The 27,465-nt window shown below is 45.4% G+C and overlaps 1 protein-coding gene across 5 annotated transcripts in view; it reads right to left on the bottom strand.

Annotated features, from left to right (window-relative positions):
- Positions 1 to 27,465, bottom strand: part of fbrsl1 (fibrosin-like 1) — a 295,062-nt gene that overhangs the window by 143,262 nt on the left and 124,335 nt on the right. For all 5 annotated transcript variants that reach the window (XM_083912662.1, XM_083912665.1, XM_083912666.1 and 2 more), the window contains exons 3-4: positions 20,821 to 20,922; positions 16,383 to 16,418 (exon numbers count right to left, since the gene is read on the bottom strand). In XM_083912662.1, coding sequence (XP_083768788.1) covers positions 16,383 to 16,418; positions 20,821 to 20,922 — 138 coding nt within the window. The remainder of the gene's footprint in view (positions 1 to 16,382; positions 16,419 to 20,820; positions 20,923 to 27,465) is intronic.

Raw genomic sequence — 27,465 nt, 5'->3', positions numbered from 1 at the left:
CTTGCTATATATGAACACTGGCCATCATTGTAGCAGCAGTAAAAAGCTTGCAGCTAGGTCATATTCGTGATAAACACTGTCACAAATTTAATACGGACATACAGTAAATGGACAAATAAATTCTGTCACAAGTTAATCTGCATTTTGCTAGGTCATTTCCGATTTGGCATTCAGCCCCCTCGATCCAATTTAAAGAGAATGTGTAGTGTCAGAGAGAGGGGGAATTTATTCCGAGCCAATAAAAAACAGGCGCTCGGTGAAAATCACCATCGGCAAGTCATTAAAAGTGGGAGAGGAGCTGGGTGTGTGGAAATGGCTCATCGGCTCCCCGGGTGCTACTCACAACAAGAGACCTGGACACGTAGACCAAGGCCCTGATGAATTGAGCCATAAAGGTGATTGGCTCAAATGAAAGTCTGCGCCTCTGAGGCAAAAACACATCCGTTTGATTTGAATACATCACCGTGCCAAATGACGGCATGCTCCACTTGGAAGACAATGATACATGGGCATAAACAAGAGATTTGCACAGTGGCTCAGCATGAATTCCAACATCAAACCTGGCTGGCAAGTGAGACAAACCAAGCCTGTGAGATACATAAGCCTTCATTACTGTGCTGCTACTGGTTGTCAGGTTACGAATGCAAGGCCCCGGGTGCAATGTGTGATGTTGGAGCAGCGGCTGCCTGCTAATTACCAACCTAGGCAACATGCAGCCATTAAAAACGCAACCCCGAGTGTCTGCTGAGCTAATTTGTCTAATTACATCTTTGTAACTTATGAAAAGACGAAACATTACCCTGAAGGCTTGCTTTCGGAGTAGGAGCTGTGTAGATGGTAAATGAATACTTTGCTGTCTTACTACAGCCACACAAGTGCCTCGATAGCTGCGAGGCAACGGGAGTATAGGAAAGATTGTGAGGGGGAGGTGGCGGAACCCCTGTTGGGTGATGCTGTAACTATTTCCATATCCCCAAGATTTCTCTCCCATGGGACAGCCACCCACATCCTGCCGACAAGCCTCTTGTTTATTTTTCTCATCATTAATGTGGCATTTTATTTCTGAATTTATCAGCAAAACCAATATTTGGTGCCAGTTATGAGAAGTGCAGGCATCCAGTCAGTGTAACAGATTGTGACTGAGCGTCATAGGGATGAGGGCCTATGGCAGCTCTGCTAACAAGCATCCCTAATGGAGGGAGGAAAGGGGAGTTGGGCAGACCTTTCATGACATGTGTCAATTTACTGAAATTTGAAAGCCTTAAATAAATGTTCCAATTATAGTGATTGTGAAATGCGAATACATTGCTGAGCTGAGTGCTGTGTTTGGGAACAATTTTCATTCAAAGCATATGTGTTGCCACTTGCATCTCTCACATACTGTATGTTGTTAAGCAAGTCAAATCACTGTGTTTGTTAGTTAATAACTTAGACACCATCATATCACAACAGCTTGAGTGGCAGCAATGGAGCTGTCACGGCAATTCGAGCACATTAAATCAGAGATGATCAGAGATAAAGAGAATAGTCATGACAGACAAGGAACAAACAGGATGATGCCATCTTCTGCCTTCCTTCCTTCTTCTCTTCTCAACAAGAACGGCTGGCAGACTGCGATAGCATCTCTGAGTTTTAGGATAGAAGCTCCCAGGAGCCGAGTTACTTGGTTATTTTAGGGCCAAATTTCCTACCTACGTGGGGCCAGGCTCATCTTTCTGCCCCCTCCTCTCCGGAGTCGCACATTTCTGACTTTAGTGAAGGTGGCATATGTGATGGTTTCAATGATTAACCTAAGAAGAAAACATGAGATCTATGTATACATGTTTGCCTCGAGAAGGCTTAAAATGGTTAAAGATAGATACGATTTAGAAAGTGTTGACCTGGTTTTCTCTAAACAAATCTGAAAGGGAAAAAGTTGTGATCACACTTGAAGAATCTCTGTCTCAAATTTGCAATCAGAACATAAAGTAGTGCCCTTGTGGTTTGTAGTGCGCCTGTATTGTCTCAACCTGCTCACTTGCGGAGAGCGTAGTGCAATCGGGGCCAGCCAGAAATGTGTCAACTGAAACCTAGACACAACCTCAGAGATCTGATGGGGCCCCTCATCTCTGCTAGATTTTACTTACTGTCTCTTAGTCTCTCTATTTTCTAATCATGTGAGATGTTATCAGGTCCCCGTCTGTCAGTAACCACTATCGGTTGTGAAACTTCAGAAGGCAAAGCGCGTGGGAACCGCAGTATCAGTTGTGCTCATCTCACCCAGCACCTTTATAGAAGCGTGGGCGGTTTCTGAAAAGGTGAGAAAAGCTTCACAAAGAGCAAATCGGAGGCTGATTTAACACTAACTGACAGTGGAAATATTTCATACAATGTTCAGCCTCTTCTCTCTGCTTCCTCTCTATGCTGTGCTTGTTTTATTTGTACAAAACCCCTGCCAGACTGCACTGGCTCATTGCAGGATCGATTTACAATATCAAGAAGTAACATTTGGAGAGGCCTCCATTTGCATGAATCTTCTGAGCAGACATGGAGAAAAGATGTGAGATGCGATAGTCTGCTGGCTTAGAAATCCCCATCAATCAGACCATTCTTAGCCATGAATACAAACACCTGAGGGACAAAATGGAGCTGAATGATGGACTCTTCCCTGTGGGCCCACATTATGTGCACTGCAACACCATTCAGTGCCCAGTATATTCTTCCACAAGCTAAAACGATGCTCTACATTCAATATCACCATCAAAGTTAATTCTTTGCTTTTACAGTTGAGCTGGCTTATTGAATTTCAGCCTGATTCCGATAAATACAGCATGAACTCCCAGCACTGATGCACGCTAACACAAAGTAATCCCCTGGGTGCTACCGAGATGCACTCTCTCAGTGAGCAGAATGGTAATGCAGCTGAGAAGTGGGGTTGTGATCAAAACTTCTGAATCTCAGTATGAGCTGGTAAAGTGTGGGTGGGGAAAGGAATGAGTGAAACGTATTCACTTGTTCAAGTGCTTTGGATGTACCACATGTGCTGATAACTTTAATTGTTACGATTGACTGATTGGAACAATAGCCATGTTTGGTTTGGTTTCCTCATTCACAGGATTTTCTTTTAAAAGTAAGGAATGGTTTGCAATTGGACTAGGACTCAGAATCTCAAGTACTAATTTCTACTAGGTGATCTGTTCTTGTCCTCCTGGTCCCTAGAGGTGCTGCCATCTCTTTTCTTTCCTCCTTCCAAATGCATTAGCATAGCTAGCAGTGTGGGGGCGTCGGTGGCTCCATCAGTAATGTCATGGGCACTTTAACATGATGAAGCACGCCGCAGCCCCGCTGGCATGAATAATTCACATTACCACGCGCCCAGAGAGAGACAGAGAGAGGGAGAGAGAGAGAGAGAGAGGGATTGACTTTGCAACAATGAATTGTGGGAACAGATGTGTGATTTTTAAGGCGCTCGGGCCTCTGTTTTGGGTGAGCGAGCAATTTTAATTCAATTTGATATTTCTCTTTTAAAGTGAGGGTAGACCTTGAGCTAGGCCAGGGAAAATGAATGAAGGGGGGATTAGAAGAGGGAGTCGTGGCTATGGGGAGGGAGGGGAGAGGGGTGGAGGTCCTCCTCGCCATCCATCACAGTGGCACTTCAATGATTGTCAAATAAGTAGCCCTGTCCAAACCCATCTTTTATCATTATGTATGAATGAATCTATCTGGGGATCACATCATCCAGCACATGGGAGGGCTCCATCTCATATACATGATAGGGAGAGACGATATGGAAATGGGATACATGATAGCAGAATGGCATGGACAGGGAGATGGATTCACATCACTGGCTGGGAGAATGGACCACTATTTGATCTGAGTGCTCTGTCTGTCCCGTCAGTCTTTGAAATAGAAAATGTACAAGCTACTGCTCCCATTACAACAGGCACAGTCTCTCTGAACTTAAAGTAATGCAGCACATTATTATTGTCGACTAATACCTGCAGAATAGCTCCTCAAGTGGCACTGACAAATCTCTCGCTCTTTGCAAAACGTGTTCCATTAAAAGTCTTTGAAATACTGAGGTTGCTGCTTTGAGGTTCAGGCAGTTTAACACATAGTACCTCTAGGTCCTTGGCTCCAAAGCTGATGTGAGAACTTTAATGTAAATAATTCAGCAAAGGTGGGTGAGAATTTATGGCACTGGATTAAGGAGGCTGTGCTTGCAAATGCCGCTCTCAATCCACTTCCAAATTGTCACGGGGCCTTCTAAGAGGCAAAACAAACCTACCATAATCTCTGCTAATCATACTTAAGCATGAATGTTTCATGTGGAAATGCCTGGTTACAATTTAGAGGCTTTTTTTCTCATTCCTGGGGTAACCCTGTTACAATCCAGAAATCCTTTTGGCCACAACAAAGACTAAATGTGAAGCAGAGACATCAGATGCGGTACAGTGCACACAGCATGTAAGTAGGAGGAAGCAAGATCCCACATTACAGACACCATGTTTGTTGACTACATGAAACACTGCAGATAATGAATTCAGGCTGCCAAATTTCAAGATGTGCCAGAAGATAAAGCTGTTATAAACAGGGAAAAACACAACAACGATAACATCAGTGATTGGTTGTGATTAACATCAGCCGTCTTACTTGTGTCTCAGAAATTCAAATTACAAGCCTGATGTAGGCAAAGCCAGGGACCAAGCTAATATTATCATTATTCGAGACGGAGCACAACCCAACGGCGGGATGATTACATTTGACTTGCAATGATTTCCCCCCCTGCATGAGAAAACAACAGCTTGGAAAAACTAATAGACGTATTCCCCAAAGCAGCTTTGTTGCTCCTGCCTCACTTTAAATAAATCTCATCACCGCAGTGAAAAATGTTTTGATTTCTCCTGCATTTACAAAGTGGAGATAAAAGTCCAACCCATCTGTCCCTCAACTTTGCGGGGAGCAGTGCAGCGGAGAAAAGGATTTATCACACACAGCACGGTAAAGTGCATCTGCATCCGCCACACTGCTCCCACTCGCATCATTATCCTCATCGCCTATCACTTCCCCAGCTGAGCCCCCTTTTGGAAACAGGGGCTGACACATCGGCGGCGGTAAACACCTTTAAAAGGATCTGACGCTCCGTAATGGAAGAAAAAAAAAACAAAACACTTCCGTATTGTTGGGGACCCCTGGCGCTGTGCTGGGCTTATGGAGGAGTAAGCCATTGTCTGGTGTCACCTAATTTGATCAAGTTTGTGTGGAGAACAGATGTGTATGGCTGGCTGAGGCAAACACTGGACCAGAAGATGCCAGGGCTAAAATTGCTCTGAAATAGTTTCTGCTTCCATAGAACGCGTGAGAATAGCAGAGAAAAATACAGTATGAAAGAACATTTGCGACACTGTTTGAAAAGTAATAAACACTTTCCCTTTTGGTGTGGATTCGAAAAGGTCCCAATTTTCTTTTGTTCATCCAAGGGCCCGGCCGTACATCGGTGTGAAAGGGAATGTGTGGTGCACAGAGACTCAAAATGAGGCTGAGGCAGTTGGCATGGTAGTGCTCGTAGCACAGGTGATGATCCTTGGCAAAGGACAAATCATACCTTGGAAGCAGGACATTGCTGATCTAATTAAGAGCTGGCAAAAGGTGTCGTCGAGGTCTGACAGATTTCAGCCCCGAGTCTTTTCTGATTGCACTGAGCTGCTGCAGAAGTGAGAAACGTCGGCATAAACAAAGAAAGATGAGGAGAGACACAGAGACAAGGAAGCACTATTTCCAATCAAGCATCTGCCTCCCCTCCGACACAGCTCGATTTAACCTTGAAGAGTAATGAGATCTGACTTGCTTAAATGTTAGCATTCTTAAATCATCAGGAAGTGCCTCAGAGGAGCCGATAATCACTGTACCAAATTGCTGCGCTCGCTAATTTCATTTCTCCCTAGCATTTGCTTGCAGTTAGTGTCGATTATTCAAGAACAGGCATTTAATGCTGCCAGGTCCCAGGGGTGTTACATTAAAATGTAATAACTTGCAACATAAATGAAAACAAAAACCATTACTTTCTTCCCCCCACAACTTTCTTCCCTCCTCCCTTCTCCTCTGTCACATCTCTCCCTTCCTCCCTCCTCAATCTCTCTCCACTCCCTCTCTCCATGGTGGGAGTTCGAATCTAATTCTCAGCCCATCTGGCAGGCGTAATGAAGGCGGGCCGGGCTCGTGGTGCCCTGCTGCCATGGCTCGGTGGAGCAGGAGGCTAGCTGGCAGATTGGGCCGGGATGAGTGGAGGGGAGTCGGGGAACCTGCTGAGTGAGAAAGCCAGCCCAGTTAATCTCCCATGTGCCCCAGTGTGATCGGGGCCAAGGCCAACTACACGTTGAGGGCACAGCGGATGGAGTCTGGAGCGTGGATGGTCGTGGGCAGAAGACTAGTGGGTGAGTCTGGCATTCATTAACATTTCCTGGCATTTAGCTGACTCTTCCATCCAAAGCGACACAGTAAAACAACCTTCATCTTGAAGACTGTCAAAAGCATTTACCACCAACCATCAGTGAGAGGATTGCAGCTAAGCCAGGACATCTACAACATTACTCCAACTGGGCACGTAGGATAAGGATGTTTTGTATTGTAAAGTGACTCAGCAGCCATAAGGGAAATAGGAAACAGCTGCATATGGATGCAACACAGAAAATATTTAATTTAAACATACATTCCTCATAAATACTTTGTAATGTTACAGAGCGCGTAAATGATATCTTCGCAAATGGAGTATAGGTCCAACCTAAAACATATGTAAGAGGATGCAGACAGCCAAACAGGTAGATTCAGCCCCAACAGGTGCAGCCTCGGAGGAAACAAAAGACAAATAGTGTCTTAGCACCATCTGGCACAGGCAGACGTGCACAAGGATTTACATATGGTCAAACATGGCAAGTAATAACTGTGTAGGAAGGGCTGCAACACACATTTAAAGGTTTATGTTTGAAGGCTGAAAACAAACACGTGTATCAGTTGAAAAGAACAGGTTTTTTTTTAACTTAAATATATTTGACAGTTTTTATGAAATACTTTCTTTGATTTAGTTTTGCTTTCACTTTACAATAAGTGGAATTTGCAGTGCCTTAATAATATTGTTTTAGAGTTATAAATATGTTTTGATGTATTTCCACTAAAATCTCCCAGGGCTGCTGAAACCTCTCACTGTGAGTCAGAAACAACTACTGCTGCCCTACTGCTAGACACTGGAAACCCCATGCGATTATGATTAAGCTTCCTTATCTAGACAGAAACTCCTCTCCAATCACTGCGATCTGCCTGCCGTGCGTGAGGGCACGTAGGGGAGAGTGGCAACGGAGCCAGAACCCCGGTGACCGAGCCGAGGTGATATGACCTTAAGAAGACATTCTTTCTTTGCAGTTCACTTAGCATCCAAAAGCAACTTGGTATCACTGTTTGCCCAAAAGGCAAAACCACTGCATCAGCAGGGCAACACAGAGACACCTCAGCCCAAACTGAAATCTCTTAGTATTTGCGTAGGATAAGAGAGCGAAAGAGAAAGAACAAAAATCAGATGGGCAGACAATCCAGCTCCTCTACAACAACACAACACAAAGCAAGGCTGACAAAAAACTGCAGGTTTCCCTAAGCTGCTCTCCGGCCTCTGGAGAAACCACAACACTGTCATTAACAGTTACTCTGCTCATAAACACACCAGCATCAGCTGGAGGTATAATTGCCCCTGCTTCTCCTGTAATCTTATAGCTTACCTGCTGTTACTGTCAGACACCTTCTCCACTGAGAGAGACGGAGAGACAGCTAGAGTGAGGCATGGGGGGAGGAGGAGGGGTTGTGATGCATATGTGTGTGTGGTGATGTTGGAGGCAGGGTAGGTGTTGCTTGTGTACTGTCAGATACAAGGTAAGGCAAGTAAAAAGAGGGGTGTAGAGAGAAGGGAAAAGGATAAAACACATGCCAGGAAATCAAATGAGTGTATGTTGCTCACTGAAATCCCAGGAGCAAGGCTCAGGGGCTCCGATGGAGGGAAATCGTGTTCTCTTCGTTGAGTGATTAGGAGACAAGTGGCAGAACATGACCTACTTAGTAGAACTTTTTTTTGTACAGGTTTTGGAAAAGGTACTCATGCGGGTAAAGTTAGAGAGGCGGGTGGGAGGTTTAACCCTAATAGATTCATAGAAACATTAAAGACAGCGGGAATAATTGCCAGGGGGTGTTTGTGAATACGGAAGAAAGTCTTTTCATCTCATGACCTCTCACACTCAAACAAGGGCTTGCAGTCATCCTCTATGCTCTGGCTTTGCAGCCGAAAAGCATAGATGGATGTGTTCGATCCTACAGATATGCAAATGCAAAACAAAATATGAATTAAACATAATCTGTCAAAGACTAAAAGAGGGGGTTTTAGCACCTTTAAAATTAGCCCCGAAATTGTAGTGGGAGGTGGGATGTTGAGAGATCCGGAAAAGAGAAGGGAAAAAAAGGATGAGAAACCTGCTTTCTCAAAATCTTTGACAGAAAATGGCAAAGCGGCGTGTCATATCTCTGCCCTTTTACAATCCAATACTAGAAATCCACCGAGGCCATGAAAAAGAAACACTTCAGCTTTGCTGTAGAAATGGGCCTGCCTCTGGCTCTTCTTAATTTCAGGCTTTGTATGTGTGGCGTCGGGGAGCTCTTGTGGGTTTGTGGGAGACCCGCAGGCCTTTTGTCTCATCAGTAGAGGTGGTTTCTGCATAGCGCCTAAAGCATTCTGTTGGCGTACGACTTTTGTTCTACCTCTCCGCTCGAGATTCGGTCAAAGGTCACAGATTAGAGGCAACACAGCCATCACAGGTAGACTGCTGTTTGTTTGCCATTACAACAACTGTAAGCGCTCAGGAGAGAGGCAGGCCCTGAATCTCCATATCAGTCAGAGTAAGAGATGTGTGGTGTGAAGACGAAAGAGTGAAGAACAACCACGACATGTGTTGGGAAATGAAAAGCCTTGCAAAATATGTTCCTTTTTTATTAGGTTCTGCCCAAACTAAAATGGCTTCTTCTAGACTCCTTGGGGGACGTTGGCAATGCTGCAAAGCCGGCTTCTTTAAATGACACAGACTAATATTACACTTGTGCCGCTGAATTAATAAGCTGCAGCATGATAAATCTCTATGATTTATTATGTTCCCTCCAGTGTATAATCACGTTGAATGAGAGAGGGAGAGAGTCAGTCGGAGGGAGATTGGAAGAGACAGAGACGTAGCTGAGTCTGTATTGAGACACAATAGACAAGGCCCTTCCTCTGCACAGCTGAATGGACAGGCTTACATAGCTTTGAATGAAAAGTGTGAAACAGTCAGCCACCAAAATCAGTGGGTGTTGTGTTCAGCAGAAGGAAGGCGATTAAAATACCAAAAAGTTCAATGTGCAGTGCGCCGTGAAATATGGCATATGGAACTGCCATAACAGAACTAGCAGACCCCCCCCCCCCCCCCCCCCCGACAAAAAACGGTCTACTTCTTTTGGTAGCAAGACTTCCCCATAAGGGCGGTTTATGAGAATATCACACCTCTATGGAAGTCTCATCCCACAATCCACAGGAGGCTTTCTCTCCCTCCTGCCTGCTTCTGGTGGGCTGCCATCATATTCATTCCCCGTTCCCAGATAGATGTTTGTAATTGGTGCTCTAATTTATGATCGGGCCTTGGTGCAGGATAATGATATGGAGCATTGTAATTTGCTGATGCAAATTGTACGTTATAATGGGGAGCCATAAAAGCCCCAGCAACATCTCAGAGACTTGCCAAACACCCTGAGCGTTCATTACAGCCCTCATTAAAACATCCACGTCGGCATTGGGAGCTCTTACAAATGGAAGGAGCATGTAATTGCTGCTTGATTGTGGTATATGTAACATATGATAAAGTGGAATTACCACTTTATTTGTCTACAGTGTCTGTGAAACTTAATGGGGAGAAAGCTTGCAGTAAACAAATCCTCAGAGCTTTGTTTGATTGTTACATTATAGAGCTATTTGTTTAAAGTGGGGCAAATGTGAGTTAGGGGACAGTGCATCCAGGACAAACTAAGAGTGATGATAATCAAGGCTGGGCTTAGGGGGATAAAACTAATGCTTTTACCCATGAGAGCCTGTGTTTCATTTGGACTAACTCCAATGTGGGCGATAGCATAGAGCTTCGTCTGGGAATACATTAACTGGATTTAATATTAGAAAAGATCAGTATTGTTCTCTTTCATTACCAGACACCATCATCATCATACATTTGCCTTAAGAATCACTGAAGTCACTTCTGGGGAAAAAATATTTTGTACTAATGCCAATTTGGGCCTTTGGAGTATAGCTTCTAGGCATTTCCAATCGTTCTCGCTCTCAATTCAGTCCTAACAAACGGGGTATGTGGAATGCGGTGGAGCTCAACGTCCCAGCTTTTAAGCAGCCTTAAGAGCAAAGCCAAGTGGCAAAAGCAATTAAGAGTTCATTTGGAACAACTGAACTATGCTGGGGCTTGTTTTTCTGAGGCCCGGTCAACACTAATTCAAAGTGTCGCCTTTTTATTCAAATGACCTCTCCCAGAGTCCCCTTTGTGTTGGTGCCGTTCTAATGCATCTCCATTAGAACAAAACCTGAGCTGCATTGCTGAAAATGAAGTTTCCCTCCTCATCGCTGAATGATAGCAGGCCTCTACCACCGGAGCTGTGTGTGCTCAGCCACTGGAAAAGGATTTTCATCCGTGCCATTCAGGCGGGGCCCCAGAAGCCTGCAGCCTTTATCTGCAGAACCGTTGATTGATGTGTTGTGGGCCCTGCTGTGGTTAACAGCAATTTTTATCTGTTGCTAGCGGCAACGGCCCAGGTCCCTGGTGCGCAGTGAGCAGCAGGGCCCAGGATCTAAAGCCGGACCGCACACAGGGATAAACAAATAGGTTTTCAAGGCGGACAGCCCTCATAGAGAGGCCCCTGACAGGCAGCGCCCCACCCCAAGGCCAGGACAATGTCAGGGCCCCAACCCACTCCTGCTGGGCTCTTGGTTTGCTTCACTAATTTTCACCATGTGCAGAGCCAGTGGTATGGAGACACCTGCACACCCCACTGAAAAGTAAACAGAGCGAGAGAGACAGAGAGAAACAGAGAGAGACTCAAAAAGAGACAGTTTAGAGGTTTCACATGCTGTGGGGGAAGCAGCCATGGCTTTCTGTTAAATCTCTGTGTGTCGACAATGGTGTAGAGACCAAAAAAAGAAACCTTGCTGAAAAAATGATTCTAAGTATTAGATATAATTTACACTCAATTTCCTTTCAATTTCTGTGTTTAGAATTTAATCCAGTGAATCTGTGTCGCTTTGTTTAATAAAGCATGAAGCCTTTAATGGCTTCTATTATAATTAAGTGACATAATCCTTGTATTCGATAAAGATCTTGTAAAAGCCTCGTCACTCAGACAGGGAAGTGTATTTGCCACAATGTGGAGGTCGTGAATGCCAAATCAATTAATACAAGGCTGTTTAAGAATGCACAAATGACTCTGAGATGGCTCTGTTTAGAGTGTAGACTCATTTAGCGTTAAATATGATTATGACAACCCGAGCAGGGGAAATGAAGAATGGGTGTGTCTGAGAGCTCCGAGCACTCTCGCTCAACCCAAACACCCCGGCTAAGGTTTTACTCACTGACATCGTGGAGATAAACCCTCCTGAAACAGACTAGTCAGATTATACTGTCACAGACAAAGCTCTATGCTTTTTATCGTGTGTGAAAACATGAGCTGTAGATGGCCTTGGGTGGTTTAAAAAGATGGGGGTGGGAGACTGAAGCTCAATCACTTCATCTGAAAGGAAAGGGAGGTGTGTTGTCTTTTTCGCTTAGCTAAAACGTCTCCTCCTCTATACAGTATATCCAGCTCAGGGGTAGCGACAGGATGGGCAGATAGTAGCGGTGAGATTCTTTGACATTTTCCCCGTCTCTCTCAGTCTGTATCTCCCAGGCGCAGAGGGGGATGTTGGGTTCTTTATCAAGGAGCCCCTGAGAGAGGATGATAAATCGCCAGAGCCCAGGCCAATCTCCAGTGGAACAACAAGCAGGTAGCAGCGCAGGAAACAAGACACAGATATTGTCTCCCAAACATAGCAGAGGCTATAATGAAGCCTGCACAAAGCAGACAGGAGAGAGTCGGCCTGATAAACAATTCCATATCCAGTCTTCCACAGAGAGCAAGATAGCAAGTCTCAGTCCTGCTGCTACATATCGCTGCTGGACTCAACGGTCCAGATTAGCACTCACCTCTGAATGGGGGATATGCTTTTCCTGGCAATGTCATCACCTGGATAAACACATCATGTTTAGATGAATAAGTTGGTTTGTTGTTACCCTACCAAGTGAAATCAGTCTGTCAGATCTATAACACTTTAAGGTATATTTTGTTTTTAAGATCATCTTTTATATTTTATGTCTTTTCTGTCCTGAAGTATAAGCTCTCAAAGGCCCTTAACAATGTTTGTTTTAATGGCAATAAAGTAATTTCAATCAGATATCAGCAAGTCACTGCTCACCTTGTCTGGCTCAATGGATGTAGTGCTTCCCTTCCACTATCTGCATGTTACTTTTCAAAACCCCTTTGCTACGACAAACAACAACAACAACAACACTAACCTCCGAGGTAAGTACCTCCACGCTGAAAATGGCAAGTTTAAGGTTTGGATTGTACAATAAGGCAAGCCTGCCTGGCTCTTTCAGTAAACCTTTATGAAGATCTACAAATAATATGTTTATGACACATACTGTGTAGCATGTTTGCCCATAGGTTAAGAAAAAAGCTTCATTTTTCAGGCATGGCATCGTCCGCAGTGAGCTAAACAGGGATAAACATAGAAAGATGGCATCGAAATGCCACAGTTTGGTTGTGTATCCCATTCTTGCAGGACTCTCATGCTCTATGCCGATCATTTTAGCACATCTTTTAACTCTGGCAGTGGCATGACTTAGCAAGAGTGATATATAGCTAGCAAATCATCCAGCAAAAGTCCAGTGAGCTCCTCAAGAGCGTAAGTATAGGCAGGCTATCAAATGATGTCCTTTTAATAAAAGTTTCATAGCCACTGTTTCCAAGTTGCTGTTTCTGATGTTGCCACTATGCCTTGTTGTTTGCTCATGGGGGAATTGTTGGATCTCTGCATATTAAAGAATGTGGTCTAGACCTAACCTGACTCTCGCCAGATGAATTTAGTTCAATCTGGGATTGTTCCAAAGGAGAGGTGTTCCAGAAGGCTGGGCCTTATCAAAAATCCTTGCATATGATTGGATAAACCACTTGTCCACCATCTTTAGTGACGTTCTACTTCAACCACTCACATCGAAAAGAACCCATGACTCTACTACTACCACGGAGCCATTTGATAGATCAAGCTTTTGCCAAACCCGGTCGGGAGAAGAGCGAAAACATTATTTCCACCAACAAAAGGCTTTAGAGTTGTTGTTTGCGAGATTGGATAACACGGATGCAGCATCAATGTTCACACCTGTTTCCTCGATGCGAAAACCATGGTTGTCTGAATCAAAACAATCACGTCTCCGCTACGTCACATCTTTAAAAATCCTGCCCAACGGTCCTAATTGGCTTAACCATTTTTTAGTGGTCCCGAAATCCCTCTGCTATGGGGCGATCCCAGATGGACGAGTAGGGCTAGGCGGCAGCAGAATGAAATTCATCTGGTGAGAGTCAGGTTAGGCTAGACATACTATGCTATGGATGCTGTTCTTCTGATCATAGGCTCTGGAGGACAATTTTTAAACTAATAAAATCATTTCAAATCAATATTTTGTCTCAATTCAATCATTTGTAAGCAAGTAGTTGTGTAATAAGTGGGAAAATATTGAGGGAATGAGTCATTATTTCAAATTAAACTCAGGCAGGGTGGTTTGTTAAGACATTTAATATCCCATTGTCTAACTCGGGCCACCTTAGCAAGAATAAAAAATTGGTGGCCACTATTTTTAGCGTACTTGTAAGTGAGTGGCTTGGTGTGGGGGGGTGTCCTGCCACTAAAATCTTCAAATGTGAACATATTGAAATGATCATTTCAACACATATTTACACCAGCCTGTAGAAACTCATATAATTTACACCAAAGTGTTTGCAATCCACTAGATACAACGCAAAAGCACTACCAATACTTAAAAACATTGTAACTGTTACTTAGTGATTAAATATCCGTTGTAAAAGAAAAGAAGTGAAGAAAATGAGATGAGAAAAAGTACAACAGACTGATGAGGAGCAATGTCGTGTTTATACAGAGCGTGTACAAATAACGTTCATGCAGCATTGTAAATTTGCAAAAACACCATTGAATGAAACCACCAGACAATGCATTCTGTATGTACGTAACTTCCAAGCATTTTAACACAGTATATCATTTTCTGTCTAAAACACTTTGGTGACTCCAATTTCCCGGCTGGCACTCAAGCCCAGAAACTTCCTTTACATTCTTGTGAACACCATTCAAATGAGGCCATTCAAGCCTAGAAGGCAACATAGAAAGGGAGACATATGGAAGCATAAACAAGAAGAGGCGTCATTTCCCATAGAAGTCGAAAAACTGTCAGGAGAGATTGCCTTTTTTTACCTCTTAGTGCTTTGTGACAGATAACCAGGCCCCATCCACCAGCTTGATTTTTTGAGTGTTTGTGGGGAGGCAGAGCAGTAGATGGCGATCAGTGCCAGAGGCCAACCAGAAGATAGCCCTGTCCATGCTATTGGTGGCCGGTGGCACTGCCTACGCCTCTGTGCCCGCCTCTTTGACCCTCTCACACCCCCTCCCTGCCACCCGCCAGCTCTCCACCATAGCCTCTCTCTTCATCTTCCTCTAGCCATACCGCTCTATGCAACTCCTGGCCTTCTCGTCATCCTCCTCCTCCCTTACTCAGCCTCTGTCTGGCAGTTCCCTGGAGCCCTCGACCCCATACCCCATACCCCCCTCTTCGAAACCATCACACTGTAAAGCCTGAAGCACTTACAGATAAGGAGACCCCAGAAAATCAAGCGGGCCCGGAAGCAGAGCAGATTGAGAGTCAGAGCTCAGCACCCAGGAGGTGCCCAGAGGCTACAAACGCTGCAGATTGCACGATTGCATCAGATAGCCAGAGAGCAGAACCAGACAACGTAAAACTTCCTGCCCTCGTTACTAGACTTTATTTTGCTTGCACAATGCCAATGACCCCACACCACCACCACTAAGCCTCCTCCACCTCCATTTCTGCCCACCCCCTTCCTTCTTTCTGATAAAGAGAATGCCTCGTTCCCTGCCGACTCAAACTGACAGTTCGAGCCAAAGGGCTCCACAAGCTTTTTTGGAAGGTCCTGTTTGTTTTCATCCATCTGTGAGTATGCAGCCGCTGGGGAATCGGAATGTGACATGTTCTATTAAAACAAAATAATAAAAAAAAAGATCGCACAGAGATCAAGGTCTTTTGAAGTTAAGCTTTGTTCAGAGCTTTAACTGCAGTCCTTTGAGGCAGATTAACGATGACAAACCATTTATAGTTGTTTTGTTTGTCTGGATGATTGCTTCCAAGCTGCAATAAGAACTGCCATATGCCACTCATCAGCCAAAAGTAGCACACTTTAAAGACTGTTTCTCTTATTAGTTCCCCTTTAAGCAAAGGACATAAAGGACGACTGCTGTCTCTATTACCCAGAGACGAGAGACATCATTGAAACAATGGGAGGGGAAGAGCAGAAATTTACGGTTCGAAAAAGCACTGGGGCAAGGCAACAGATGCTTTCAAGGGATAAAAATAGTCCTACTCTGACAATTTGTGAGCTAGTGTTTGTTTGAAAGGATTGGGTTGACGTTTTCCAAGGCATCACTAAATACTCCTCTTGGGCACATTTACCTTGAACAACACACGGTCTATGACAGGAAACATCTCACTGATGTAGTCAGTTGATACCAACAAATCACAAGACATGTTTAACTGCTATGGATCATTCTGAAGGTGTAAATGTACATACACTTCTTTGGCGGTGAGAAATTGTAATTATTGCATGGACACAGGGGCTTTTAAGAGGCTTTTAGGCATATTGTCATATATAAGAGCAAAAGGATCCTCCATTGACAGTCACTGGAGGAAGACATAAAAGTCTGACAGCCAAATTGCAGCGCCGGCGAACAGCGCTGATCGATGCCAATAAAACGAGGCTCTTTTCGCCAAGGTAGCGCAGGACACCTTCCCGCAATTTAATCAGTCAGTCAGCCAGAATTAATGTTCCTAATATCATGATTTCTCCATTACTCTATTTAACATAATTAAAATGTCGAGCGCCGGGGCCATAAAGCGGGTCGTTGGAGATTGTAATTCTGCCGTAAAGCTATGAAGCATGAAAATGCCACTTACCGAGTAGCCACGGCCTGACAGCGAGTGAGTGGAACTCTGTAGGGAGAGAGAGGAGAACAGGGATGACCTTTAAGGAGCGTTTCACTCGCTGACACAGACATGATGAAGCAGCGTCGCTTTAATATCAATATTCACGTTAACCTTTTACCATGTACCATGTAGCCCACACTCGCACACATCACTCCCATACATTCTGGCCTCAACTGTGGGGGTGGCTGAGCGGCACCCGCCCTAAAAACAATCCCTCACGTCCTGCTGAGAGGCTTGTTCATAGAAATACACTGTGGAAAATCTTAATCATTTGGAAAAGCTATAATTAAAATGGTGCATAGTAGTCATTATATGGGTGTATAAATGCATTTTAAGCCCAGTGTGGATACATAGGTAACGTATGAGGCAACTGTGTGGTTAATGGTATGTTCTAATCTTTGCCTGTTGACCTTCTGGAGGCAATGTGTTGCAGCACAGGTCAAGATTAAGTCTCACTATTCGTTTGTTTGAATTCACTTGCTTCCGTGCCTTTGAGTGCCATCTTACATTGATAGACACATGGGAGTGAATCCATCACTTGCACCAGTAGATATAATAATAAAACACACCTTGATATAGAAATTACTGCTTTAAAAGAGTGAGTAACAGCTCAGGGGCCCATCTAGCCAAAGATGCTGGCACTTCTAATTATAATCCTACAACTTTCCAAGTATATGTTTTGCGCTCAAAACAAACAGTATTAAATAAGAGTAGCACCAACATGCAAGAGATCATTTTCAAAATGCTTGATATCCTAGCAAATGACGTGTTAGGCTTATCAGTTATCATAAAAGACTATCCAAACTATGCAAATTTAATTATGTTTATTAATACTTACACTATTCCCTGTCTTTCATTGGATATTATTTTTCAGTTTTGTCTTTATTTTGTGGGATCCCTTTTTAAAATGGCGCTGCCACAATTTGGAACAAAATCAACTCTTCATTATGTTATATCAGTCCCTTTTTACTCAGGATAAATCCGTCTTCATGCATTTAGGGAGATGTTTTGGCCCATCAAACTCCTCCTGTGTTCCTAATGCAGTCCTCTAAATGCTGAACAAGAGCAGGATAGAGACAGAAAAAGCTAGGTTTTGTTCTGTTCTCTGGCTCTGTCTATCAGAGCCCAGCACGAATACCAATCTCCAAATCCCTCCCTCCACTTCCACTTTTCACTTCTTTTATTCCTCTGTCTAGATTGGCAATTTCTCCCCCCCTGGTCTCTAGAGGGAACTTTTCTGCTAGACCAATTTCATCCATAGGTCCACCTTCAATCCAAACGACCTCCCCCACACCTTCACCGGCACTGCCTCTCTTGTTTTGCACCCTCCCAACACCCCTCATCCATTCTCCCACACCTGCTCTAGGCCTCAGCCCTCATCAACGCCTGTGTGCCCCTCTGATTCGCAGGACGGCCCCTGTGGTGACGATTAGGGGGGAGTCCCGCCGCGAACCGGAAAGCAGGCTCTGCGGGAATCAAAAGGCTATTCCCGCTCTGCTCAACCTCTCTCCTTCCTTCACTGCTGAGACCAGAGAGGAGGCCAGAAGAGAGTGGAGGACAAACTGCACAGAGGTCAAAATGTGTGGATACAAAAGGGCCAAAAGTGTGTTCCAATGAGAATTTGGTCTGTTATCCGTTTGCGTGCATGTTGTGCGTGCACTTTGATATGTGTGTGTTTGCATCTCTGCGTGCGTGTGTGTGTGTGTGTGCGTTTGTGTGTGTGTGTGTGTGTGTGTGTGTGTGTGAGAGAGAGAGAGTGAGTGCATATGTCCATAGGTGGTGGGAGGCCAAAGCCATTTGGAATTAGCCTTACTATGTAGAGTTCATTCAACTTGGAGCATTCTGAGCAGAAAGAGAGGCTTATTTAAATGATAATGAGGGACAATCCATTGGATTTAGTGCCAGTGAAGGGAGGAAAAGAGGGGAGGGAAAGGGGGGATCCATTAAAACGCCAGCGGTTCATAAGCCATAGGGTCGGCATCCAGCTAAACACTCTCTCTTAAAAGCCATTATACATGGCTCTCAATGGATTTCTGCAGCGCTTAGGACTTCAAAAGGATTTAAGAACCCGCCCCAGAGAGGGAGTGTGGGGGAGGGAGAAGGATGAGAGTGTGTGTGTGTGTGTGTATGCGCAGTGGTTATAGTGGTTTGTGGCAAGCGGGATGGGGCGGATGCTGGCGGCATTTAAGGGTTAACTAAACAGCCCCGGAGAAGAGAAATGTTGCTAAATCCGCCCCCTAATCCTCTCCCCATTTCCATGCCCCCTCCTCCACTCTCCTTACAAAAAAAGGAAAGAAAAAAGAAAAACATGGCGACAAGAGAGGAGGGTCCATTCCATCTTCTCCCAACCCAGACTATTGGTTTTTGTCGTTGAAGGAAGGCCCAGAGGCGGGCTAATCAGAGCTCGATGAAGCATGATGAGGGAAGGGATGCGAACATGTATGTCCTCTGTGGCAGATCGGGTACCTGGGTGGGTTTCGGTGCATTTGGGTGGGTGTGGCTGGATACAGGAGGGTGTTAGAGATCCTGACAGCAACACAACTGCCGCCCTCTCCTCCACAGATACAGTGGAACCCACCCCCTCCACCACCTCATATTTCCCTAATCCCTATGTGGCTTAGTGCCGGGGCCCCGCTGTACCGCAGGCACAATTACCTAGTCAAAATAAACAGATAAAGACCCAACCATGGCAATGAACAAACAGCATCCCCTGCATTTTTTTTTTTACCCCCTGCTCCCAAATTGATGCATGACTGTTTTTACAGGCGGGCGTGTCCACATGTCGCATTTGTCTCTATTTCCTTTGGCGGTAAGACAAGAGAAATCCATTTTACTCGTTGCAGACGCGGCATCATTAGTTAAGAGCTCTTAAAGCTGGGGAGCCACTTTGATGTGGTGGAGCGTGTTTTAGGAAAATTAGTATTGCTCTCACTGCGGTGGCGGAGACTTCATGGAGCTGCAAAAACAAGAAATATAGAAGAGACAGTGACCCGGTATTGGTGAGGAATCTCGCTGTGTATCATGTCCAGGCCTTTACTGAGTGGAACACAGCCAGCAGAGAGAAGGACAGACGGACAGACACACACACACACACACACACAGACAAACACACACATACACACACAGACAAACAGAAAGAGGAAGAGAAAGGTGAAGACAGGCAGAGGGAGAGAGATGGATAGATATGGAGGCCGTGGCTACAACGATCAGTGTCTGTGCACCATTTATTTGGCAGCAGATTAGAGAGACATGCCACATCTAACACCGTCGGCGATTACAGCGTGCAATTTTCAACAGCCCCCCCCCCCCCCCCCCACCTCCATCACCACCACCACCACCACCACCACCACCACCCCCCTCATCCATTCCCCCTCCTTCTCTGTGCTTGTCGTATATCCCTGTCAGAGCTGTCAACCGGCGTCGGTCTTTTATCTGACAAGCCCGCCTCTTCCCCCTGACTTTTTCATTAAAAGACAGCCTTTTACACAAATTCAAGAGAAAAAAAGCACAAGGGGAAGAGGGGGGACAGTGCATGAGAGAAACAGAGCAGCAAGGCCCAGAGAAAAGAGGATGGAGATGGGAAAAATTAGGCTGGGTGATTTTTTTTTTCCCTTCATGAAGCTGGATTTTCAATTGGAATGCAGAATAGCTTAAAACAATGTATTTAATACGTTCATTAAAATCTTTTTCTCCATCATTTTTCCCTTGCTGGAAAAGAGAGCTGCACATTTTCCTTCTCTCTTTCTCGCCTTGCTTTCGTCAGCTAAATGAACAGTCTGATTGAATTTTGTTAGGTTTGGGAGGTCTGCTTGACAGGCGTTAGTTAGGAAGCATATTTCTACATTCATTTAAAATGAGCCGCTTGGGATTTTGCATAAATTCTCATTACTTCCCCTGTATCTAAATTGCATTATTTCATCCCTTATGCTGAACCAGTGCCTGGCCTCCATTTTCCTTTGCCACCTACTCATCCTCTAAATGGGCTGGCATATGGATGCTGGCGCAGTGATAATTGGAACACTTTCCTTAACTCATTCCATCCTGAGGTCGGGGAGGTCAGCACACACCTGGCTGAACTGCGTTAAGTCATGTCTACATTTAACCGCGCCATGCTTAAATAATGCCAGGCCAACAAGGTGATGCTGTGTGACCGGCCTAATCATTTCCTGTCTATGTGCTGCCAGCCAACCAGTCTTTTTCCCAACGCACAGGGGATTTATGAGGTGATAGCTGCAAACAGCAGGGACTACTGCACCAGCTGCTCTCTGATCTCAGCCTCAATGTTGCTCTCGCCCGCCTGCTCTGTGTATCCCACCTCAGGGGTCCCCTGTTTGGCCTGTGAAAGTGGATAGCCTAGCTCAATGTAAGAGGTCTGTGAAAAGGGGAAAGGTCTTGGCCAAAGACTCACCTCACTGAGCTGCTCCTTGGAGTTGCTCCTGTGCGGTCGACCGAGCTCCTGCACCATCTCGTCCTCGCTGACTTTGACGGGACGTAGCGCCAAGGGTTTGATCTGCAGTGGACAAGAAAGAGGACATCTTCAAATCATGTCCATACCACAATGTTCACAACTAAGCAATATACCCTGAGAGACAGTTACTTTTCAGACGTTTGAGAGGCATGAAGTATAATCCTAAAAGCCGCTCTGATATAACTGTAAATCACTGCAGATTGCCTTATTACTTCCATAAAATGGCAAGGGGAAAGATACAAACTGGTATGTATTAAAAGACCATGACAGAGTCATTTTGCCAGTTTACTACAAATGACAAGGACTTTACATTACTGTGAACACATTTCGTTTATGGCTGTACATGGACCAGAAAAAACACACACTGTATATGAGAAAAGTACAACATAACATGATTGAATAGCTGTATGTTATCATAATAATTGAATAATTAAATCTTCAGTCAATAGCGTTTAAAAAGTAGGTAATTCATGTGGTTAAGTTAAAGTGGTACTTTTGAGACTGTGCATTGATCACATTACAAGTTTGTGTTAAATTATTAGAGTTCCAATCTTTGTAGCCACTGAGGAACATATATCCATTTTGAAGAAGAAGAATTCCTTTATTCGTCCCGCAATGGGGAAATTCAATTTTCACTCTATTTTTTCATTTTACACACAGACAGGCCCGAAATACACACACATGCTCAGACAGGACCTATATACATGCAATTAATGGAGAGATGTTAGAGCGAGGGGGCTGCCAGTGACCAGTGCACAGAGCAGTTGGGGGTTCGGTGCCTTGCTTAACAGCACCTCGGCAGTGCCCAGGAGATGAACTGGCACCTCTCCAGCCACCAGTCCACACTCCATTCATGGTCCACACAGGGACTCGAACCAGCGACCCTACGGTTCCCAGCCAAGTCACCTATGGACTGAGCTACTGCCGCCCCAATCAAAAGCATAGACACTGCCATACATCACACAGCAAAACAATAGTAGGACAACCCTGTTTCAAGCAGTGGACACAAATGAAAGTTCCAGGTGCCATCTTATTTTCTGTCACTCACTGGGATCTACCAACTCCCCAAGTTGGGCATCTATGCACAACAATACAGCACCAAAACAATGGCTTCAAATGTCTTTCAATGGGCTGTGGTCCTTTTATTCTTAACCTGGGGGAAATGCAAAATCAGTGTGGTGACTCAGAGCTTGGTGCCAGTTTGTGCTTTGGCTAAATGCAAAGGAGAACTGGCTGTAACAAAAACACCTGCAACCCCAAACCTCGACCCACTATTGCTAGTCTTACCAGCTAGCGACAGGAACGCAGCAGCAACAGTGTAGCAACCCCCACTGTGATGGTCGACCAATGCTGGATATAGAAAATAACTCCAAATCAGTAGATCATTTGTGGACTTTGTTAAATGTGACTCATTTAAAGGAACGTTTTTTTTTAATATCAATTTTGTTATTCTACTATAACTCCAACAAATTTTCCAATTTAGGACACACACACAGACACACATACAAGCACAAACACACACACAAGCACACACACACACACACACACACACACACACACGCACACACACACACACACACACACACACAAGCACAAACACAAGCACACACACACACACACACACACGCGCACACACACACACACACACACACACACACACACACAAGCACACACAGACACACACACACACACACACACACACACAAACACACATACACGCACGCACACACGCACGCACGCACGCACGCACACACACACACACTCAAGCATCATGTAGGCAACACTAGCTAGAAGTTTTTCATTATGCGCTTACTTTAACCTTGGTCGACATACAGTATAAAAAAAAAATCTAATGTTCATTTATTCAAGTTCATAATGCTGGTATCTGCATTCAACCGCCCACATCATGGTAATTCTAATGCAAACCTGGATGGCTTGGTTTACTGCTGGCCATCAAGAGCCACAGTTGGCATGCATTCAAATTCCCAGCCAGATGGGAGGTTGGCGAGCTCAGCAAGGAAGACTTTGTGCTGGTGCAGCACCAGCCAATCACAATATCCCATGCTGCTTCCCCACCTTGGAGTACAGTGGCGGTGGCCGCAGGGTGTAATCCATTTGACTAGCAGTTTGCATGTAGCAGCTCCCCTGGTGGCACGCATGGTGGCTGGCCCCGTTCTCCTGATCTCCACTGTAATTTAAGCAGATCACTGCTACAATTAACCTTTCCCGGTAAATATCAATTATGGCCCCCGGCTGGGCTAGAATTAAAAGGGTCATCAGCTAATCTGACAGGTCTTGTACGCTACCACCTGGCTGGGAGAGAGGGAGGGAGGCAGGGAGGCAGAGAGAGAGTGTTTATCTACCCTTGTGCCCACCAGCTCACATGCCAAGTAGACACAATTCCCTTTTAATTACCCTGCTGCCGCCAGGGCAAGCATGCCGATTGGCCAAGGGGCATTAGCAGTGCGCCGAGGTCAAAAGTGACAGGACGGGATAGGGGTGGGGTGAGTGTTGCAGAGAGGAGGGTGATGCTGCCAAGCAATCAAGGTGTAGAGATGGAAGGAAGAGAGACCTGGCAGGTGGGCCTAATCAGGTTTGACTTCCACCTCTACCTGCCTCTCCCTTTGCCTCTCCCGCTCCAGCACAACTAGCTGTCAGCCTAATCACTCCTTGAATCTCAAAATAGATGGTGGCCTTTTTGATTTCCTTCTCTCAAGGAGAGCACAAAGAGAGCAATCCTCCTTGGCAGGCAGGCAGGCATGGAGGCAGAGGCAGAGGCAGAGGCAGAGGCAGTGGCAGAGGCAGAGGCAGAGACAGAGCGTCAAGGTACAGTCGGCGTCACATCGCTGTCAAGTGCAGCCGTTGATTACTTTGTTTACCCAGCATCAGTGTTGCTGACAAATTCCTGAAGGCGCCCAAAGTGTTTCTGTCTCCTCCAGGGCCTGCGGCTACATTACCCAGTCAGCAATCAACTTGGCTATTGATCAGAGCATAGAGTCTAATTAGCCGCCTAGGTTAATGATGAAGCGTGCAAGGACAGTTCCCCGAGCCGCTGTTCACTGGGACAGGAGAGCAATTGATCTAGTCAGAAAATTCACCAACTCTGACAAAAGATTGGCAATGCTGACTGTCTGTGATTAAGGCAGGAACTAATTTCCTGTCTGGGGAGGTGTTTAATTGGCCCTAAGCTTCCAACTGTACATCTTTCATGTGTTGTTTTTTTTCTTTTTTTTGTGTACTCATTAATATTAATGAGCTTGAGGGTGGGGCTAATGGTCTCTACTGAGATGTGGTTGGTCGCAATTGGTGACACAGTTCAAGGTCATTATGCCTTTCCACTGTGCTTGAGCTATTTTCCTGGTCAGCCTTGAGGGAGCAGTTCTTGGAATTATAGTTTTTTTGTGAATTAAGTTTGTTTATACTAACAATTTGACCTATGTAGTACTGTGACAAGGTTAATGTGAATGTGGTTAATCTGTGCATGTGGGGTTTGTGTAAGGGGTGGTGGGGTGGTGCTTTAAGACTAGAAGTGACGTAAAAGAAAAACATAGCTAAGTAAGGCCTGTGTTTTACATGAATAATGTACTGGAAATTAGCTCCATTAGTCTCGGTATTGAACATGTCTGCAGCCCCTCTCTGGAGGCTGCCGCTCTGTGCTCTTTAATTATCTTCAAAGGGCCCTCCAGCATCTTAATTTCCCCCCCAAGTTGAGTAGTGCCGACTTGGGTCTGCTCATTTATACTACTCTAACCCTGGGTGAAGTCACAAAGCCCGCCTGCTTAAATAGGTCTAGTCATGGCATCGATGGAGACAGTAGTGGTTCACATCAGTTCATGCTAGGCTTGGCTAACTCTCCCTTTACTTTCACTCTCTCACTCTCCTTACAGTGTCGATCAATCTGCAGCCTGTCAGCATGGTGCTGGCTAGAGGCTGGCTGGTGATGCTTTGTTGTCCTGCTCCTTTGATCCTACCTTCTTTTCCTTGCAGTGGGTTTCAGGGGGGGGGGAAGGCATCGGATGGCTGAGCGGAGCTCCCACGTTTTTCCTCCTTGAATAAGAGGAGCTGTTAGTCCTGACCTCCCTTTTCCTCTCCTTGCTCCAGCTCCTCAGACTCTACCTCATCTCTCCCTCGCCTGCCGTCACCTGTCAACAGCGTTCAGGGAGGCTGTGCCTCAGCCTTGTCCCAGTGTCAATCCTCATTACCCTAGGATCTTGACCATGCCCCCTGCCCGCCCCTTCCTTTCTAGTTGCCTTGATGCTCTTCTCCTCTGCAGTACCACACTCCAATATGCTCGCCGGGCTTCCCATGTACAGGGCAGCGAGGAGACGAAGGGCAATACAGGGAGGGGAGGGCTGAAGAGGACAGATACAGATCCTTCCTCTAATTTGTTCTGAAAAGTGTCCCGCGCAAAGGACCCTCACCCCCATTAACCCAACGACAGGCTGCTACCGCTGCTCAGGGAGGTATCAGCAGTATGTGTATGTATGTGTGTGTGTATGTGAGTGGGGCCTCGTTGTGCGGCAGGCGAAGGCACCTCGGTGCTCAGTGCCGGGCTCCGGCACCGGCTCAATCTATTGGCTCATTATCCCCCCCACCCAGGCTGGGGTGCAGACAAGTGCACTTTAGGGCCACAGGCCAAATTGATTCATCTGCCTTCATTTTCTTCAGGCTCAGAAGTGGCAGCTGCTCAGAGGCAGGGGGAAGGAGCTATATGATGGTGAGAGACAGAAATGGGAGAGAGGGAAGGATAGAAAGAGAGGGTCTGGGATGGAGTGAGATGAAGGTGGGAGGCATCAAGAGAAAGAGGTGTTCCTGGCTTTGTTCCTCACACATGTCTCATTTCACTTTCCCTCCTCCTCCCTCTTCTCTCTCTCACACTTTACAGCACCATCAACACCTCCCTCCCTTGAAATTGCTATCAAGACATGCACTCACTCCCCCAAGTCCCAAGTTGGAAATTAGCCCAAGGACAAGCTAGTGGATTTACTACAGGGAGAGCAAATGGATTTTTGCTTTTATTTTGACGAGTCCCAGTGTATCCATTAAGCCTTTTAATCATACATTATTCATAGAGCTCGCCTTATAATAAATGACCACATAAAAGAGGTACACATATTATACAAGGCCTAAAATGCCCCCATAACTCTCTCTCCTAGTGCACTCAGAACTACATCACATTTGTAAGCTGGTTCAAAAATATGAGCCTGTAAAATCGCAGCAAGATGGCGTTTCTATTCTAAGCAATGACACCAGGAGATGGCAAGAGTCTGCAGATTAAAAGCAACACTTGAATACAAATGGGGTACGGAGCAAACAAATTAGATGGTGTGACCTATTAGCCGTTCGGCATGTGTACAATGCTACATGGTGTAAAGCTAAGAGGGGTGGCCACCGCGACCGCCCAACACTGTAACAAAGCAGTCAACCTGAAAGCGACGCCGCTTACTCGGCCTGATTCCCAGCCAACAGGGACCTCAAGAGAGCCTGAGTGTCCCACAGGGCCCTGTGTGGAACAGATGAACTGGGGAGAGGAGCACTCCCTGTGGGCCCCAGGTCTCTCCAATCACTCTCACCATATGCCTCCTGGGGGAGTGAGAGAACAAGGCAAGAGAGCAGGAAGGGGAGGAGGGGATGTGCACCTGCTCCCAAATACGAATCCATCCCTCAGCACCTGTCCCGGGGGTTCACTGACAACCGCAACCAACACACACACACCTCACCTGTCAGCCAGGACCATAGGAAAATCTGCCCTACACTGATAAGCACAAGGCCTTACAGCAGAAACACCAAAGACCCCCACCCCCGCCTCCCGCTCCTAGGCAAGCATTTCTCAGAGCTACCAACAACAATTAGGCCGCTGAAGTCGAAATGCTAATGATGTTATTGGAGGGAAATCAAGGTAAAGATGCTGTGGCTCTGCCTTTTGCTCTTCATTGCAGGAGCCAACATTATGCAGATCTTCCACTTCTCTTGTTGCTCTGTAAGAAATGCATGCTTTGATTTCGGTGTACACTATTAGCGTTGAAAGCAGTGAGTGCATTTTGCAAAAGATTTATGCATGCTAACAAGAGAAATTCAAATGGCGTTCACTTTGGAGGTTGTACTTAATGTTTTTTTCAACACAACACGATTATTTGCAAGTCAAAGTTCACTTTGGCTTTCAAAAAGGGGGCACATTCAAAGTCGCAGTAAAACATCTTTAGGTGGCGGTACTTGCCACTGGAAATGCCACATTTGCACTAAGTGGTCAGCAAAACCTTTTGGAGATTAAGTGAGATAATTATTTATTCATTATTGTTCAAGTGTGTTGGCTGAGGCTGTACCTCTCAATGTTGTTATCATCTCAGTATATCTTTCAATCACTAGGGGTATTTTCGAGGTAATGGGGAGGCATGAAAAAATATATATGTGTACATTCTCCCTATAGCTGCTGCAGTGTTAACCTTAAAAAAGAAAAAAATAGGGAATTGCCATTCAATCTTTTAAATGTATTGCTATATTCATTCATCTTCAACCGCTTATCCCGGGGTAGGGGTCGGGGGGGGGGGTGCTGGAGCCGATCCCAGCTGACATTGGGCGTGAGGC

The sequence above is a fragment of the Echiichthys vipera genome, assembly GCF_963691815.1.
Source record: "Echiichthys vipera genome assembly, chromosome: 4".
Classification (NCBI taxonomy): domain Eukaryota; kingdom Metazoa; phylum Chordata; class Actinopteri; order Perciformes; family Trachinidae; genus Echiichthys; species Echiichthys vipera.
Note: the sequence above shows the minus strand (reverse complement) of the source record. Positions and strands in the feature narration are given on the sequence as shown.